Here is a 12,856-nt window from a genome sequence, read left to right on the forward strand (position 1 = left end):
AATCCCGTGGACAGAGGAGCCTGGTGGGCTGCTGTCCACGGGGTCACACAGAGTCGGACACGACTGAAGCGACTTAGCACGCATGCATACATGCATTGGAGAAGGAATGGCAACCCACTCCAGTATTCTTTCCTGGAGAATCCCAGGGACAGAGGGGCCCGGTGGGCTGCCATCTATGGGGTCGCACAGAGTCAGACATGACTGACCCGATTTAGCAGCAGCAGCAGCAGAATATTATTTATAGCCCTTGAGGAGGAAATAAAGGTCCTTTACTTTGTTTAATGGCTAAACTTTTATTATTTTGTCTTGCTTGACTGTTTTCCTTTATTTCTGCATTTTCTTACTTCTCTAACTAAATTTACCCTTTGGAACTTTGGGAAGGCCCAGGAGGCTACCAGAGAAGGCAATGGCACCCCACTCCAGTACTCTTGCCTGGAAAATCCCATGGATGGAGGAGCCTGGAAGGCTGCAGTCCAAGGGGTCGCTGAGGGTCAGACACGACTGAGCAACTTCACTTTCATTTTTCACTTTCATGCATTGGAGAAGGAAATGGCAACCCACTCCAGTGTTCTTGCCTGGAGAATCCCAGGGACGGGGGAGCCTGGTGGGCTGCCGTCTATGGGGTCACACAGAGTCAGACACGACTGAAGCGACGCAGCAGCAGCAGCAGGAGGAGGCTACAGTTTATCTATAGATAAGATGCAGGTGGAGGACATGGGTGGAGGGAGTCTGTTCTAGGAAGGGCACATAGGATCCTGTTTGGGTACATCAGGAGAAGAAACTGGAGGAGGAGAAAGAGAAGAGACATAAATGAGGCAGACCTGCAGATTAGGGGTAGCCCATGGCTTGGGAGAGTAGGCCATATTTCTGTGACTGGTCTCCATCATTCTTGCTGGGAATTACTTTATCTTGGAACACCTTGCATGTGCCTGGTGTTCAGCTTCTTTCATATCCTTCCCTGTGCCTAGATCAGCATCATGCATCCAGCATGTGCTCAATAAATGCGTAAGGGATGTGCGGTTCCCGGGGAATTCATCCTCCCTCCAGCTCACCTCTTTGTCTTTCAGGCTCACAGGCTTTCAGCTGCCAGCCACCATTGTCAGCGCGGCCACCACGCTCTCTCTGCGCCTCATCAGTGACTACGCGGTCAGCGCACAGGGATTCCACGCCAGCTATGAGGGTAGGTGTCTCGGCCTGGCCTGCGGGAGCCTGGGGTGTGAGGTTCGAATAGCCACAGGCAGGGTTGCGCGGTTCTCAGCTGCCGAGAAGGGCTTCTTCAGATTCAAAGTTTGTGCGTGTCCTAAGGAGGCTGCTTGCTAACCAGTAACTCAGTTACTTAAATTGCTCCTGCCGTGTTTCTAGGAAGCTGAGACTTGAAATCAGACCTGAGCTGCAATCGTTTATCTTGAGGGTCTGGTAACATCTGCTCTCTCCCCTTAACTGGGTTTTGTTGTGTTTCTATTTTTTTAAATTCTGTTTTCTCCTGGGCTTCACTGTATTACCAAGTACCTCGACTTGGTTTTGAAAATAAGGGAGATATAAACCCTAAGTAGAAGATACAAAAGAAGTAGCTTGAAATTTTTTTTTTGCTCACTATGGTGACTGCAAGGAGTCAGCTTTATATCATTCAGAGAAGAACAATCAATTTTTCTTTAATAGCAGAGATTAGGGTTTCTTGGTTTGAGTTATGCAAATAATTTCCATTTCTCTCAGCCTGTTTAACTATGGTGTTAGCATTCAAATTAACACTAATATCCTCAGATTATACACTATTATTATTATTAACTTTATTATATTAGTTCAGAAGGTGGTACATCGAGATCGCTGTCATTTCCCTGTGAAATTTACATCTCATTAATAGGTAATTACACTGCTCTTGGCTAAGACCCACACTGCTATTTTGTGTTGAGATCATTAATAGGCATATTTTAAGACTGTTAATGATAATTAATAACAGCAATGACATAACACCCTAGTAAAGCACGCCAGTTATGCGAAGGCTTTCCTCCTCTTGCCTCTAAGAACTTAATGAGTGATGCTTTCTTGAATGGAATTATAGGAATATAGAAATAGATACCACCTTTGTCTTGGCTAGGAATACATGACAGAAAGAGGGCAAATCCTACCTCCCTTGGCAAAATTCATGCCTGTTGGTATTGGGTGGAGGGGACGCAGTTTGGTGCTTTAACCTAAGTGATTTAGGGCTCCTGAGAAGGAACTTGAGGAGGGGTATCAGTTATTTTTAACTAACGATACTAAGCAGGCTCCAGAGAAAGTTTCACATGCCTTTAACTGAGGGCTTCTGACATAACTCCAGATTGCTTTAACTGAGAGCTCCTGAAAAGACCTACCTGTCTTTAAAGTGAAGTGTCCTGGGATATCCCAATTCTTTGAAGCAAACACTCGGTTCCTCCCCAAAGCAAGACTGTGATCTTGGTCATCCTGGTTGTGTCCTCAGCCAGATCCTTTGGCTGTTAACCCAAACTAAGTCTCTTGAGTGTCAGTTATAATCTCCTGATGAAGAGAAGCGTCTTTAGAAGCTTCGTCCACAGTCTTTCAGCTGTGGGGAGGCTGGCGGTGCCTGGGGGTGGTGCGGGGAGTGAGTCACGGACGCTAGAGCTGGTGGCTGCAGCAATCCCAGGAGGGGCGCGCACACTGGGTGGCCTGTGCGAGGCGGCCTCCTGTAGCAATGTTTGTGGATCTGTGTCTGACGCCTGGACTTTCATGAGGTTTTAGGGAAAAAGTGTCCTATTGATCCCTGACCACACTACCTGCTTTGGGAAACAAAGCCAAGTGCTTCTCCATCAGCCAGAGCAGAGCTGAAGGCACATTCCCAGAGCCCTTTAAAATCAGAGGTTCTAGCCAGGAATTCATGGGAAGGTCTACAGGGGCATCAAAAGTGTGAAAACCCCTTATAATTAGAAGCCACATTCTCAAAATATAAGAGCATGTGCATTTTTTTTTTCTTGAAAGTGTCCTGAAGAGGGATCAATAAACTATGGCCCACCTGGCTAAATCCAGCTTCTGGCTTGTCTTTGTAAATGAAGTTTTATTAGAACTCAGCCAAGCCCTTTTGCTGTTGTTGTCTATGACTGTCTGTATGCACTACAACTCCAAACTTGAGTTATTGCCACAAAGACCACATGGCTTGCAAAATTGAAAATATTTACTATCTGGCCCTTTACCCCAAATGTTTGATGACCCCTGGTCTAGAATTGTGCTATCCTGTACAGTAGCCTTTAACCACTTGCCACTTTCATATTTACATTAATAAAAATTTAATAAAATTTAAAATTCCTTTTCCCAGTTGCACCAGCCTCCTCTCAAGTGTTGGGTAGCCTTGTGTGGCTTGTGGCTCCCATACCGGGCAATACGAGAACGTTTGTATCGCTGCAGAGAATGCGTCTAGATTCCTAGACAGGGCAAGCCGGACTTCCATCTACTCACAAAGGGTCTGTGATTCAATGAGATTACACTTTAAGATAAAGTGGAGGCCAGCAGGTTCCTCCTCCCACCTGCCTGGCGTGGCGGGTAGCAGCCCAGACACATGAAGGATCAATGGTGCAGAAGGAAGGGCCTGCCCTATCTCAGCTGCATAATGGTACAGTGTTATGCTGTGCTAGGTCACTTCAGTCGTGTCCAACTCTTTGCAGCCCCATGGACTGTATGTACCCTGCCAGGCTCCTCTATCCATGGGGATTCTCCAGGCAAGAATGCTGGAGTGAGTTGCCATGCCCTCCTCCAGGGGAACTTCTGAACCCCAGGATTAAACCCTTATCTCCTGTGGCTCCTGCATTGCAGGCAGATTCTTAACCACTGAGCCAGCAGGGAAGCCCTTGCATAATGATACCAGATCGCTAAGTCATTGGCATTGAGAAGACAAAGCTTCCAGGTGAGGCCTGGGCAGACCCTGGACAATGCAAACAGGTTGCTGTGGTTGAGTGACTCTCTGCAGTCACCTGGGCAGGGTTTCCGCCAACTCCACAGTCTGTGTGGCTCTGTCTTTGTGCCTGGCAGAGTGACTCGCACGCAGGCGTCTGTGCTAACAGGAGAGGCAAGAGCAGGGAAGCTGAGGCTGTGGCTTGATCTCACTGATCTGGCTCGGGACTGGACCATGGGGCAATTCGTGCATCCGGGAAAGTGTGAGTTGCACTGACTTTTGAGATACCCAAAGTGGAGGGGTCAGGAGGGCAGGTGGCAGAGACCAGCAGGGGCAGCCACAGCTGCGGATGAACCACGTGACATGTTACATCCACAGTGGTCAGGGGTCCACTCTATCACCGGACTTCTCAACAAGGCATAAGACAAGCCCCTGTTTAGGGACTTGCTGATTAATACTAGTAGCTTGGCCCTGGAAGTGAGTAACTGGGTGATGCTGGGCAGATTTTTAAACTCTCTGAGCCTCGTTGGAGGGAGGGGGTGATCCAGTGATCCAAAAGACATTGAAGATTTGGCTCTCCGGGGAAGAAGTGAGCCCTCCCCCCATGCAGAGCCCACCTTAGTCATTTGTGCTAGACCACAAGCAGACAGACAGACTGGCTCTAGAGACCCCCTCACCTTCCCCGCATCAGCCCAGACTGCCCCCAGCCTGGGCAGCCTCCTCACTTGCACTCTTTTGGACATCGCTGGCCCTTTCTAAATGCCATCAGGGCCCCACTCTCGGTAGCTCCCCTGGCTGACATCCCTGAAAGTCTGCTATCAAAAGCAGTCTCATCCTCCTCCACACTCCTCGGGAGAGTGAAAAGTACAGATAAGGAACTGAACTGTTGCTAGGGATTTGGGAGAAAGGTGAAGTCAGGTGAAGGGTGTCAGCTCAGAGCTGCTGCCGCTTCAAGGAAAAGATCAAAAAGGCCAATCGTCAAAGCCCGAGATGACAGGAGATGCTTGATTCGTAATCCCTGGGGGCAAGAGTGTGGGCTGTGGCCACGGACAGGAGGGAAGGGGATCAACTTGTGTTAAGCGCTGACTGTATGCCAGGCACTTTACATACATTATCTCATTTAATCCCCGAGACAGCCCCATGGACAGACCTCGCTATCTCCATCTTACAGATGTTGGAGCTGGGACTCAGGAGTTTTGTGTTCCGCTTAAGGCTACTTGATGACCTGGAGTTTTAAAGTAACTTCTCTGGCTCTAAAGACGATGCTCATCTCCTACACTGTACTCCCCACAAAACTCCTGAAGGAAAGCAGAGACGGGTGACTCTCTCTCATGGGCAAGTGGATTGGAACTAAGTCAGAAGCAGGGTGGATGCAGGAAGCCTGCCTTGGATTCAGCTTCCTGATGTCTGGCTTGGGTCATCTCAGAGAGGCAATAAGAGATATGTCCAGACTCAGCTAAAGTTTCAGATAAAATACAAGATGCCTAATTAATCTGTATTTTATATTATTCAAATTTTTAAATTTTGAAAAAAAAATTTTTTAGCATAAGTATATCCCCAAGATGCTTACTCCTTGGAAGGAAAGTCATGACTAACCTAGATAGCATATTCAAAAGTAGAGACATTACTTTGCCAACAAAGGTCCATCTAGTCAAGGCTATGGTTTTTCCAGTGGTCATGCATGGATGTGAGATTTGGACTTTGAAGAAAGCTGAGCGCCGAAGAATTGATGCTTTTGATCTGTGGTGTTGGAGAAGACTCTTGAGAGTCCCTTGGACTGCAAGGAGATCCAACCAGTCCATTCTAAAGATCATCCCTGGGTGTTCTTTGGAAGGAATGATGCTAAAGCTGAAACTCCAGTACTTTGGCCACCTCATGCGAAGAGTTGACTCATTGGAAAAGACTCTGATGCTAGGAGGGATTGGGGGCAGGAGGAGAAGGGGACGACAGAGGATGAGGTGGCTGGATGGCATCACCGACTCAATGGACGTGAGTTTGAGTGAACTCCAGGAGTTGGTGATGGACAGGGAGGCCTGGCGTGCTGCAATTCATGGGGTCTCAAAGAGTAAGACATGACTGAGCAACTGAACTGAACTGACTGATATCCCAAGTATTTCATGGGACGTACTTTTTTTAAATTGGAGGATAATTGCTTTACAGTATTGTGTTAGTTTTTGCCATACATCAACATGAATCAACCATAAGTATACATATTAATATGTCGCCTCCTTCTTGAACGTCCCTGCTGCCTCCCATCCCATTCCACCCCTGTAAGTTGTCACAGAGCACCAGGTCATGGAACATACTTACACTAAAAAGTTGCCTATTCTTTGTCTAAAATTCAAATTTAATAGAGCGTCCTGTATTTTTTTTGGCTGCATCAGGCCTTAGCTGTGGGCTGTGGTACCTTTTGTTGTGGCACTCGGGCTCAGTAACCCTGAGACATGTGGGATCCTAGTTTCCTGACTGGGGATTGACCCTATGTCCCTTGCACTGCAAAAGTGAAGTCACTCAGTCGTGTCCGACTCTTTGCGACCCCATGGACTGTAGCCTACCAGGCTCCTCCCTCCATGGGATTCTCCAGGCAAGAGTACTGGCATGGGTTGCCATTTCCTTCTCCAGGGCATCTTCCCTGGAGATTGAACCCGGGTCTCCCACATTGCGGGCAGATGCTTTAACCTCTGAGCCACCAGGGAAGCTCTTGCCCTGCAAGGTGCATTCTTAACCACTGGACCACCAGGGAAGTACCCAGTGTCCTGTATTTTTATCTGCTATCTGGCTGCCTCATTCCCAGCACTGATCCCCAGGAGTTTTAACCCGACTCATCTCCTCCTCCCCCTCCTCTTCTTGCCCAGACCTGCCCACCTCCCCCTCTGCCCAGCATGGGCAGCCCACTTACTGCAGAGGATGTAGCTTCCCTTCCTCCCTTCTTGTGAGTGTTCATTTGACATCTCTCTGCACCTCCGCATGTGTGTGCACAGATGCGGATCCATGTGCACTTGGGGTTACACTGCGTGTGTAGTTCTGTAGTCTGGTTAATGAGGCTGACACTTTTCTGTGTTAATAAAACAGCCCCGCTTTGTTCTTTCTAATGAATATCAGTGAAGGAGCCATTGTGGTTTGCCTGTACCCCAGCTATTTAACCAGTCATCTTCTGGGGACATTTAAGTGAAGAACATCCTTGTACATACAACTTAAACCCTCATCTAATTATCTTAGGATAAATTCTTCGAAGTGCAATCGCTGGGTCAAAGAGTGTGTCGATCTTCCATTTTAATACATAATCCCATGGTATCTGTAGGAAGATCTTACCGGGATATAAGGGGGCCCATCCCTGCTCTTTACCTACATTGCACGTTGGGGAGTTTTAAGTTAGTTTCATTGATTAAAATAGATGTGATGAGATCACATCTGTGGTTATAATTCGCGTCTCTCTGATGATACGGAAGGCTGAGCACCTGTCATCGCTTTCCGGCCTTTTGTAGATCATTTTGTAAATTGCCTGTCCCTGTCTCTGCCTACTTTTCTTTTCGGGTCTTAGTATTTTTTTCTTATCCTTTTTGTAAGTGGTTTTGCATATTAAGGCTGTGAGTTTTATGGGTTTCCTTTTGATGTGCAGCAGTTTTAATTTTTTTGTCACCAATTTTTAAATTTTTAATTTCTCTTTGATAATCTACCTTTGGTGTTATGCTTAGAAAGGCCCTTTCCATGCCAAGAGCAGCTAAATCGTCATTTAGACATTCCTCCGATTCTTTCAGCATTTTATTTTTCCATTTGACTTCTAAGTCCCTCTGGAATTCAGCTGTGTTTGTCCTGGTTTCAGGGAGTCTGTCTCTGATTCTGCAATGTTCTCTGTGTCCTTCTGTCTGTCTTTCAACGTGTGGAAGCCTCTTGCTTCCCTGATGTGCCTCCCTCCTCCCCAGCCCCCGGGGTGTCTCTCCCTGACACTTCTAGTCTTACTGCCCTTTAGACGTTGCTTCTCCCAGCTGAGCCCGTGGGCTTCATACCTTTCCCACATACGACTCTAGAGATGTAGAGGATTGCTTCTGTCTCTCACAGGCTGATCAACAGACAGACAAGAGTTATAAGCAGATCAGAAATGTCAATTAGAGTCTCTGCAGGTTTTGATGCTTAATCCTGACGGCGCCTTTTGCATTTTAGCAGCATCATTCATAAGCAGTCACTTTGACACTTTGGTGCAAGACAGCCCATCTCTGACCACTGGTTCTCAGTCTGTTAGATTTAACATCTAACAGATGTTAAATTTAATTTAACATTAAATCATCTACATCTAAAAATGGGTATATCTGTTTTGTTAAATCTATCATCTTGGGTTCTTCCTCTCAAAAATACAAGAGGCTTCCTTAAAAATCAAAATCACTTATTGTCCTCACATGGAATCTAGGAGGAAGAGGAACACATATTTTTGCAAATTCCCTGGTTGCCATAAGGGAGAGGCTGCATAATACAGTAATTAAGACTTCAGGTTCTGAGTTCCAACGTTATCTGGAATCAAACCCACAGGTACTGGCAGATTGTCAGTGTCTGATAAATATCAGCTAATGAGTAAAGCCACCTTCCCCCTAACCTCACTGGACTGAGATTATTTCAGGAGATGCTCACTCTATAAGTCACAGTCCCAGCCCCACCCCAGTGCTCTGACCCTGTGTTTGCATAAAATCCTCAACCCAGTTGTTCATGGTGTGTCTGGGCTGAGGAGCAGACCTTGGCTTCTGTGGGGAGGAGCAGAGGCGCCTCCATATCCGTGAGCTCCAGCGCTGCTGGAGAAACCACCCACCTCACAGGGATGAGGTTGTGGGCCCTGTCCCCTGGTGGATTGGAGCTCATAGGGCCAATGCCAGCAACTTAGTCTTTTCATGGCCTCTTCTCTTTGTGTCAGAGAGGTTGGCTTTCGGGCTCATGAGGCTAATGACACATCCAGCAGACCTAAGACTTTGGGGATCGTGGACCTGAAAGTTGTGACTGTCTCCAGACACACACAAACACAAAACACTTTCCCATATATTTTTCATATAATTCAGATGCCCTGAAGCCCATCTGTGAACCATCGGTTCACCTGAAAAACAGCCCAGAGAGGCTGACATCACACATAAGGTGGATGGTAGAGATTCTTGCCTTCATCGAGCTGATGTATATTGAGTGCTACTGTGTGCAATGCCCAGTGTTTCAGCTAAGCAGCATCCTCACTGTCATGATTTACCCCTGCCAGCCCTACCCACCCGCCCGTGCAAAGGGAAGCGAGCAGGGAGGAGCTCAATTTAGTGCCGCTTCTTGGTGAGTTTTGCTCCCAGCGCAAGCCTGTTATGCCACCTCTGCCTGGCAGATGCTTTGCCATTTGAGTCACCAAGGAGGGCCCATAAGGACCACAGCATCATGGAACAGAGTCAAATCAAACATCCGCGAGGGACAGACGGATAGAAATGGAGCTTCCTGTTGTTGCTCTACCAAGAGAAGCAGGTTGGGACAGAGTGTGCTTTCCTGGCTTTTGGAGGGGGAGTGGGGTGGAGGTGATCGTGTCACTTTGCACACCAGGAAATTGAGGTCCAGAAAAAAGGACCCTTCCTGGTTTTATACACTCCTGTAATTAGACCTGCTGATTCCCCTCTCCTGGCCTTTCCGACAATTTCCTCGTTTTGAAAGAGTTCCCCAATTTGGGGGCATTCTGCAGACATCTCAAAATTGGACTAATGGAAGCTATTTGACCATATACATACATACACTGAATATGCAATTTGTACCATTTGGGCCATTGGTTGGTTGCGGGGAGGTGGTGAATATCCATTTCCTCTGCCCGGGAGGGGATGGTGTGTGCTTCCTGAGTGAACTTGCTCCATTTCCAAGGGCTCTGGTTTGGGAGTTGGAGACATTCTTTTTAATCAATACAGTGGAGTAGCAAATTAATACACAGAGATGTGACATTTGAGACAAATTGGGCAGCACTTCTCCATAAGTGGGGAGTCAGGATGAATTTCACATCACGTCCTCAATAATCCCACAAATAGTTCATCATGTATAGTGATATTTTGGGGAAGGATATTAACATAGCTTGAAGATGACATCATACCAGATTCTAGTGCCCTGACCCTTCTTGTGTCAAGGTGTCAGAAGACAGCTTAATGAAGGAGAAGATGCATTTTCAGGTGTCCGGATGACTTGCAGGTAACAGGTGCATCCACTTTACTTCTCTGGCCATGTCCATTCATTGTTTCTTTCAACAAATATATACTGTACACTTGCTCTATGCCAGGTTTTAAGGTAGACTTTGAGCAATATGAGTGAATAATAAGTGGCCCTCATCTTCAAGGAGCTCTGAGACCTACAATGAGTAAAAGCAGAGGAAAGGAATCCAGGAAGAGGTAGCTTCAACCCTGGCCAGCTCTGACACCTGTGCATCTCCCAACTTCCCTGAGCTGGTTTCTTGCAAAAGAAAAATTGCAGTGTCCACTTCAATGATTTGTAATGAGGGCCAAAGGAGTTGTAAGTCAACAAGAAAAAAACAAATATTGTATATTCATGTATAAATGTGGAATCTAGAAAAATGGTAGAGATGAACTTGTTTGCAAGGCAGAAATAGAGACACAGATGTGCTGCTGCTGCTAAGTCTCTTCAGTCATGTCCAACTCTGTGCGACCCCACAGATGGCAGCCCACCAGGCTCTGCCATCCCTGGGATTCTCCAGGCAAGAACACTGGAGTGGGTTGCCATTTCCTTCTCCAATGCATGAAAGTGAAAGTGAAGTCGCTCAGTAAGTGTCCGACTCTTCGTGACCCCATGGACTGCAGCCTACCAGGCTCCTCCGTCTATGGGATTTTCCAGGCAAGAGTACTGGAGTGGGTTGCCATTGCCTTCTCCGACACAGATGTAGAGATCAAAAATATGGACACTAAGGGGAGAAAGAAAGGGTGGAATGAATTGGGAGACTGGGATCTATATATATATGGTGTGTGTGTGTGTGTGTGTGTGTGTATAGATATATACATGTATGTGTATTATGTATAGAGACACTAATATGCATGTGTGTGTGCTCAGTCACTCAGCAGTGTTTGACTCTTTGTGACCCCATGGACTGTAGTCCACCAGGCTCCTCCGTCTATGAAATTTTCCCAGGCAGGAATACTGGAGTGGGTTGCCATTTTCTACTCCAGAGGATCTTCCTGACCCAGAGATTGAACCTGTGTCTCCTGCATCTCCTGCATTGGCAGGTGGATTCTTTACCACTGAGTCACCTGGGAAGCCCATACACTTATATATGTAACTGCCTTACAAACAAGTTCATATATATATATATATATATATATAATAACTAATGAGAATCTGATGTATAGTACAGGGAACTCTACTTAATGCTCTGTAGTGACCTAAATGGTAAGGAAATACAAAAAAGAGGGGCTGTATATATACATATAGCTGATTCACTTTGCTGTACAGCAGAAACTAACACAACATTATAAAGCAGCTATACCCCGGGAACAGGAAAGGTTAATGGCTGGAAAGTGTCCAGTACAGTCTCTAGTCAAGAAACATGCATTCCTTGACCAAGTGGAGGACACTGCTCTCATGCCTGTTGGCTGTTTGGGTATCAAGTCTGCGTCCTGCTGTGTCCCTCTTGTGTGACCTTGAACGAGGCTCTGAGCCCCTCAGCTCCCTTCTATGGGACATGGGATCATTCTCTCTTCCTTTCAAGGAGGGAGTGAGCATTTCTGGTAAGGTACCGAAAGCACCTAGCATGACATTTGGCACATAGTAGGTGCTACATCAAAGGACGCTCTTATAATAGGGCCTGGTGTGTTTTGTAGGGATGAAAAAAAAAATTGTTTCCTGTGACAAAATCTTTTGTCAAGCTTTGTGGATCTCCAAGAGCCAGGAATGTCTCCTATTTTTTTTATTTCTTCTGTCACTGCAAAGCCTTAGTCTGGGGCTTGGCACACAGTAGGGGTGTTGCAATACTAGCCACTACTTGCCTGTCCTAACCTGAGTTTCTGCTAGTCCATATCAGGCTTTTGTGCAAACTAGCACAACTGGCCACCCTGAGGGGTCATGTGAGTGTACGGCTTAGTGGGCGGACTAGAGGCTGAGTTGCAATTCTCATCGCCCCTCTGCCTGGGCACCCTTGGGCAGTACTCAACCTGAGTAGTTGTACATGGTGCCCTTGCTCCAAGGCTCTCCTCTTAGGAGTCTACAGTTACCCGCTGTCCAACAGCAGATTCAAAGAGTCATTAGAGGCAGGGTGCAAGGATCTCAGGGAGCTTTCACTTAAAACGCTCTAATTACTTCCCAGATGGAGAGTGCAAACTCCTTACCTGGCCCTCAAAACCTGGCACCAGCTGCACCTCCATCCCCTTCCTCCTCCAGCCACACTAGCTTTGTTGGTCTTCGGATACACCATGCTCTGTCTCCCCACCCGTCCTCCAGACATGCTGAGTCCCTCTACTGAACCTTCCTCACCCACCCAGCCACTCTTCTCTGCCTCTTTGTTTCCTTCCAGTCTGTTTAAACCAAATCCAGAGACTGCCCCTGGTGCCCAATACTCCCTTACTTTCCTTCTTAGCTCCCCTGCGTCTCCTCCAGTCACCAGCGTCCTTGTGTATTTCCTGTTCGTGTGTGCCTTCTCCCCTCTGGTGTATGTTCCTTGACAGTGGAGAGAACCGAGACAAAAGCTCAGGGGCCAGAGGAAATATCCACTCTCGGCTCAGCCAGTTAGGAGCTAGTGTGGGACTTTGAGCAGCTCACTTAACCTCCTCTGACCTCCACTGTCACAGGGACAATAATAATAGTAATCCCTACTCTGTTGGATCATTGCTGGGAACAAATGAGACAACACATGTCAAGGGTTCCTGACAGTGCCTGGTGTGGGATAAACACTGAGAAGGCAGACGTGTGGGCTCTTACGATCACTGTTCACAGCTGCACCTAGCCCAGGATCTGACGTCTGGTAGATGCTCAGTAAATAATGAT

At 47.0% G+C, this 12,856-nt stretch overlaps 1 protein-coding gene across 2 annotated transcripts in view; it reads left to right on the forward strand.

The window, feature by feature from the left end:
• CSMD2 (CUB and Sushi multiple domains 2) overlaps positions 1-12,856 on the forward strand; it is a 683,179-nt gene that overhangs the window by 131,585 nt on the left and 538,738 nt on the right. For both annotated transcript variants that reach the window (XM_055586466.1, XM_055586467.1), the window contains exon 3: positions 1,068-1,180. In XM_055586466.1, the coding sequence (XP_055442441.1) occupies positions 1,068-1,180 (113 nt within the window). The remainder of the gene's footprint in view (positions 1-1,067; positions 1,181-12,856) is intronic.

This window comes from Bubalus kerabau, chromosome 6 (genome assembly GCF_029407905.1).
Source record: "Bubalus kerabau isolate K-KA32 ecotype Philippines breed swamp buffalo chromosome 6, PCC_UOA_SB_1v2, whole genome shotgun sequence".
Classification (NCBI taxonomy): domain Eukaryota; kingdom Metazoa; phylum Chordata; class Mammalia; order Artiodactyla; family Bovidae; genus Bubalus; species Bubalus kerabau.